This window comes from Myotis lucifugus, unplaced genomic scaffold (genome assembly GCF_000147115.1).
Source record: "Myotis lucifugus unplaced genomic scaffold, Myoluc2.0 scaffold_1309, whole genome shotgun sequence".
NCBI lineage: Eukaryota > Metazoa > Chordata > Mammalia > Chiroptera > Vespertilionidae > Myotis > Myotis lucifugus.
Genome location: NW_005872357.1, coordinates 1 through 6,428, shown reverse-complemented (window position 1 = coordinate 6,428; position 6,428 = coordinate 1). Strand labels below are relative to the sequence as shown.

Here is a 6,428-nt window from a genome sequence, read left to right as displayed (position 1 = left end):
AATTTAGAACTTATAGCAATAAATTTGAGTGTTAATACCGAAACTAACAGCACAGCACTCAATGAGGGACATGATATTCATACATAGAATATTAACCTATTTTAAAATGAATTTCCTGAGATGATAGGAACTGACTATTTGAAAGAAGAAAACAAAATTTTCTGGATATACGTTTACTTTCCAAAAATATCAAAATTGCTTAAAAACGAACCAGAGCTGCTGTAAATTCAGGCTGAAGCATTTCCAAAAAGATTTCAGAAGAGCCTGGGAATGTAAAAGCCGGGTGAGATACTTTCGCAAACTTGACGCTGCCTGAGGAAGCTGAGCTGAATAGCATCTCCCCAGGGCAGTGTGGCACCAAAAACAATAACAGGTCACACATTTCTGAAGGCATTGTAGCTTGCCACACATTTCACACATTTGTCTAGGAGACAACAAGTCTATGAGAAAATCTGTCTTTGTCCATTTGGGCTGCTATCACAAAATAATACAGACTGGGTGGCTTATAAGCAATAGAAATTTATTTTTCACAAATTGGAGGCTGGAAAGTCCAGTATCAAGGGGCCAGAAGATTCAGGGTTTGATGAGGGCCACTTCCTGCATCCTAGATGGCATCTTCCGCTGTCTTCACAAGGTGAAGGGACCTCTTTTCTAACAGCACTAATTCCATTTGAGAGCTCAGACCTCATGACTTAATCACCTCCCAGAGGCCCCACCTTCTAATTCCCATCACCTTGGTTATTAGATTTCTAACGTATGAATCGGGGCGTACACAAACATTTAATCAGTAGTGTAATCAAGACAGACATTATTAGCCACAATGGGCACAGGAGGAAACTGAGTCAGAGGCTAGAACTCCAGTCTCCTGGTCCAGTGCACTTGCTGATTCACCTACCCGCCTCTCTAAGTTCTGCTTCAGGTTCCCCTTCGTCCATGAAGCCTTCCTTGACTAACCGAAGCCAATATTCTCACTAAGCATAATGAGAAATTTGTTGCACAGCATTACACATGTCTAAGAACAGTGGTTCTCTAACTTTAGCTGAATATCAGCATTACCTGCGGGCTTGTTAACACACAGACGACTGGGCCCCACTCCCAAGGTTTCCCATTCAGTAGTTCTGGGGTGGGGCCCAAAATAACTCATAAGTTCCCAGGTGATGCCGAGGCCGCTGGTCACGAAAACACAACTTGGGAACCATTGGTTCAGAAGCCAGCAGGTTCTTCACCTGCATTCTAGGTTTGACCTGCGAGTCCAGCAGAGAAGAAGCCAAATCTTCATTTCCTCAAGCAAAGACTCTTCCAAAGGGCAGCCTCTCTTTTTATGGACGTTCAGAGCCCTGGGGTGCCTAGAGGCGACTTTCCTGAGAGCCAACCGATCATTTTAACTTGACCTTCTCATTTCTTGGCTCCAGAAAGGTCTGCTGTTCCGCTTAGCTTCCAGTTACCTCCTTTCTAAGAACCAAGAAGACAGCTAGGCCGGCATCACTACACCTCAGGCTTGCCCAGGTATGCTCAGCCCCTTTCATGCATTGTCTCAATAGCTAGAAGTAAGAGAGGCTGTTTGGAGGGGTCTCTTCATGACTGCCTCTTCCAGTCCGAATAAAATGACTGCCCGTTGGTGAGAAATATCCCTCCCCAGAGTAGTTCTTTTCCATATCATACACATACACTAGGATTTCTCCTCTTTTAATCAAGTTACATAGGTAGAAGCTTGGGATACCTGTTTCCTTGACCTAACTTCCTTTTTAAAGATGAAATATCCCCTTATAAATCCAAATTCACAATACAAATTATGTCCTCAAACTGCCAATATTGACATTCACCACAAGCTTTCCCAAAAGATACAAACTGAAAGCCCCCCAAGTTGTTGTTAACTAGCAGAGGTGTATTTGGGGTTCCACACCCTAAATTGTGTAAAAGTTTGAGTCACTATTTTAATATCAGGTACGCTCACATGAAAATCCAGACTGCCGCTTTTCTTGAAAAATGTAGGTCACAGCCAACCCAGGGTCTGACTTCCTATTTGACAACAAGCAGCTGGACCTGCTCCCCCTGGACAGGACAAGTGCTTTCCGGGTCTCTGCAGACTCCAGCGTTTAAACAATGGCCACAGGTGCCTGCGCTTTGGCCCTTCTCTGCTTGTCCCTGGGAGGTATCTGAGTTTGCACTTCTGTTCTTAAGAACCACGTGAGCTTCTAAACAGGTAGGATGCTTAAATTCTCTTAAAGTAGCAAAGGAACGTGATGAGAGCTGTCTTGTGATTGTTCTCTGCTTCTTCCAGGCACCTCTTTCATCCTCAATTCCTGGGTGCCGAAGTCCTGGGAACTTGAGATCCTGAGTGCCAGACAGGTGTGGCGAGGACAGTCACAGGATGTCTTGATAAGACCTGTGAGAGAATAGCCAGGGAGAGGCCATTAAGAAAAGTGGAAGAGGGGATGGAAGGAAGAAGAAATGGGGACAAAGGCTGAGGAAAGGAGATGGAAAAAGAAGACTCACCTGCGCTTCTTAAGCCAGAAGGTTACGCCTCCGCCTACCAGCAGGAGGGATGCCAGTACTGCTGCGATGATCCAGCCCACCGGCACATGACTCCCCTCTGCTTCAGGAACACAGGAGTTTCTCAGCCCCAGGATTCCTTCCTAGCTCAAGCCACCTGGTGTCAGCACATGTGAGGGTGCCAGGTGCTTATTTCCTCTCCCATTTAAAGTTGCCACTTCTGGCCCAGCCAGTGTAGCTCAGGGGTTGAGCATCGACCTATGAACCAGGTCACGGTTCGATTCCCGGTCAGGGCACATGCCTGGGTTTGATCCGCAGTGTGGGGTGTGCAGGAGGCAGCCAATCAATGATTCTCTCCCATTATTGATGTTTCTATCTCTCTCTCCCTTCCTCTCTGAAATCAATGTAATATATATATATATATATATATATATATATATATATATATGTTTTTTAATAAAAACAATAAAAGTGGCCACTTCTATTCCCCTGAAGTTTGGAGGGCCCAGCTTTCTCAGGCCTGGGGCATCCGTAATCCAGTCCATTTCAGCTTAGCTAGCACAGCACATAGGGGAGGGCAGCAATTCCTCAGCGAGGCAGTCCTGAGTCTAAGCCCAGCTTTCCTCTTTTTAACAATGCGGCTGTGGGCAGTAACTTGACCTAGCTGAGCCTCAGGTTCTCATCTATAAAGTGAGAATAATACTTGCTTCAGAGGAGAGGTGACTGGATGGCACGCTGTGTGCAGGGTGCTCAGCCCGCCACGGGAAGCAGCCGGAGAACCACAGCTACCTGTGTACCCTGCCTTCTCCTGCTCCCATCCCCTCTCCTGAGGAATAAGTCTTCCTGGGATTCTTCATGTGCCGCCTACTTCTGAAACTGGGAGGATTTTAGTCTCACTTTTCTTGCATATGGAACGTCCTGCCTCAGTGCCTTTTTTTTTTAAAATATATTTTATTGATTTTTTACAGAGAGGAAGGGAGAGAGATAGAGAGTTAGAAACATCGATGAGAGAGAAACATCGATCAGCTGCCTCCTGCACACCTCCCACTGGGGATGTGCCCGCAACCCAGGTACATGCCCTTGACCAGAATCGAACCTGGGACCTTTCAGTCCGCAGGCTGACGCTCTATCCACTGAGCCAAACCGGTTTCGGCGCCTTAGTGCCTTTTGAGTTGAGATCTTTATTCCCCTCTGTCCTGTACCCGGATGGCCTCCTTCTGTCTGTCCTGGTCAGGGCCTCATGGCCAAAACCCCTCTGTCCTGCATCAGTCCACTCCCACCCTTCCCTGTCCCGCCCTCTGTGCTTCAGAACCACATCCCCTCCCCGAGGGGCCCTAGTTCTCACCCCAGGAGAGGACGATGTCCTGGCCTCCGAGGCTGCTGTGTCTCACTCGGCAGGTCAGGCCAGCTGCCTCCACAGCCGCCACGTCCAGCGTCACTCGGAGATGCCAGGTCCCGTCAGCATTGGGCAGGACGTCCCCTTGCTGAGCGCCGGGCTGCTCCTGCTGCCCCCGCATCCACCTCACCCACACAGGCTCTGGGTAGAATCCTGAGACGTGGCACACCAGCAGCAGACGGCCAGGGCCAGGAGGGGGGCCACTGGACAGCCAGGCCTCGGGCTTCACTGTATCCAACAAGGGAGTGGGGCCTCTGCATTAGAGGCTCCGGCCCCGTGGCTGACTCAGGCAGCCCACAGTCCCACCGCAGGAAACGAAGGCTTCCGTCACTTCATCCATTTGTTCTAGCGTCTCCCTGACCCAGTCTCCTGTAAACGCCCCTGCCTACACTCCTAGAGCACCCTGTGCTCAGCTGTAACATATCCAAGTTTCACACCCTACTTTACTGCTTGTCTTCCCATCCTGCCCCTCAAGCAAAGATCCTGTTTGACCCCAGTGCTTATTTAACTAAACTCACAAACCCAAAGGTTGCTCAGTGAATACTATGGAATGAATAATGCCCTCAGGCCTTAGCCATCCCCTCCTGAGCCTTTCTCTTCCAAGGCACAAAGGAATGGAAACCCTAGAATGGGAAACCCAGATGGAGCCACACAGAGGAGGGATGGTGGGGGTGGGGGGGGGGGGGGGGAGACATGCAGGCTGACCTTGCTTCTCCAGATCCTGCTGTCCTGCTTCAAGGAGGCCCGTCACTAATTGGGGGCAAATGTCATTGAGGAGCCACTCTAATGTGTCCTTGATGTATTGGTCCTTGTTGAGCACGTTGCTAATCATCTCGGTTCCATGTGGGGCATCGGGGGCTGGCACCCAAGAAGTTTCCTGGAAACTCAATATATCGCTTCCTTGAAATGCTGAGTGGAAGAAGCTTTTTAGGGGGCTTCCAGGGTGCACCTCACACCCAGCGGACACCTGGACCACAAAGGGATCTGAGGAGAGGAACAGACGGAGATCAAATGGTTTAACGGTGGGAACAACCGAAGAAGACACGGATGTGAGGGCTATCCCACCCAAAGCTCCGGGAAATGAGAGGGTGTGACCCAGGGCAGAGGAACCAGGGATATTTTGGGGAGTCAGTGGCTGGGACCTTCCTGGCAGGAGTGGAAATGAGAACATCCCACACAGTGAGGCCAAAGTCTCCCAGCTGGGCCTCTCCCTCCGCTGTCTCCCCGGGGTCAGCTGCCCAGGGACCCATCCCTCAGCTCACAGTCCAAGTGCAGCATTTTGGCGAATTCCCGGATCTCCCTGTTGAAGCTGCTCCGGTACACCCAGAACACTTGCTGCAGCTGCTCCCACTGATGGTCGCTTAACTTGCCCTGGGACCAGGGCCTCAGGAAGTGGATGTCCAAGCCATTGCTCCAAGAGTGGGTCTGCAGCGCCCCCAGCCAGAAAGAGCCGTCGGTGCGCGTCCAGCTGCTGTTGGCAAAGGGCGAGATCTGGAGGAAGAGGAGGCGGGCGCTGCTCTGAGGCGCGGGCAGAAAGTGGAGATCGGAGGGGCGCAGAGCTTAAGGAGAAGGAAGAAAACAAATAAAAATGATGGCCTTGGGCAGGAGTGTGGTGTCATCCAGCTCCCCAGCACCACGCACCCCTGGAGCCGAGTGCCGGGAGCCTAGGCTCAGAGCCCCAAGTTCTCGGCCAAGTCGCCCGTGAGCTTGCGGCTTAGTTTTCCGAGATGCAGGCGCCTCTGTCCGCCCCCTTCCTGCGTCGCCCCGGTTCCCAGCCCAGCTCCCTCTCACTGTCTCCCAGACCCATGCCCAGGCGTCCTTGCTCCCCTCACCCTCAGGACTTGCCCACATCTGGGGGAGACCCCAGAGCAGCAGAACTGGCCAGCACTCCATGTCGCAGAGCTCCCAGCTCTGGCTCAGACCTCTGGCCCGGCCAACGCCCCGCCCCGCCGCCCCGCCGCCCCGCCGCCCCGCCCTGCTTCTCCCCTGCCCTGCCGCCCTGCTGCCCCACCCTGAGCCAGGGGGCGCAGTGCTTTGAAGTGGCAAAGGGCCATTTCACGCCCGACAGGACAAGACAGGACTCCCACCCTGGCTTGGGTCTGCTTCCAGCCCAGTCTAGGCGCCCCTTCTTCACCTGCCAGACGTTCTGCTCACCATTAGCTGCTTGAGCTGCAAAGAGCTGTCCTTGGGGCTCAAGGAGTCCTGATAATGTTATGGAGTGCGAGCGACAGAATGACCAGAACTCCAGACTGACTACAGTTTAGAGAGCCCTTATTGACTGGCCAGTGTCCGCTCCTCCACTCGGGAAGCCCAAGACAGAAGCGGCCCCGACCATCTGCAGAGTCCAATATTTAAAGGGGACAACTACATCCGTGTTCAGGTTCCCATAGCAAGCAGAGCCAAGTTACCAAAGCTAATTGTGTAGTTTTAGCCAAGCTATTCATCCTCCTCCTGTTATTCATTTCTGGGTAACTTAAAGGTAAAGACTATTCTTAATTTTGATCTGTTTGTTCTTTTTTTTAAAATTGTTTTATTGCTT

General features: G+C 51.3%; 1 protein-coding gene across 3 annotated transcripts in view; it reads right to left on the bottom strand.

Annotated features, from left to right (window-relative positions):
- The window catches only part of LOC102421974 (antigen-presenting glycoprotein CD1d-like), a 47,079-nt gene extending 41,277 nt beyond the window's left edge, over positions 1–5,802 (bottom strand). Inside the window, exons 1-6 of one of the 3 annotated variants that reach the window (XM_014449641.2) lie at positions 5,722–5,802; positions 5,152–5,448; positions 4,595–4,873; positions 3,839–4,117; positions 2,497–2,596; positions 2,266–2,386 (exon numbers count right to left, since the gene is read on the bottom strand). In XM_014449641.2, the coding sequence (XP_014305127.1) occupies positions 2,365–2,386; positions 2,497–2,596; positions 3,839–4,117; positions 4,595–4,873; positions 5,152–5,448; positions 5,722–5,782 (1,038 nt within the window). In that variant the 5' untranslated portion in view covers positions 5,783–5,802 and the 3' untranslated portion in view covers positions 2,266–2,364. Of the gene's footprint in view, positions 1–2,265; positions 2,387–2,496; positions 2,597–3,838; positions 4,118–4,594; positions 4,874–5,151; positions 5,449–5,721 lie in introns of those variants that run through there. The other 2 variants (XM_014449642.2, XM_014449643.2) reach the window with 2 other exon arrangements.
- Between the last annotated feature and the right edge of the window lie 626 nt (positions 5,803–6,428).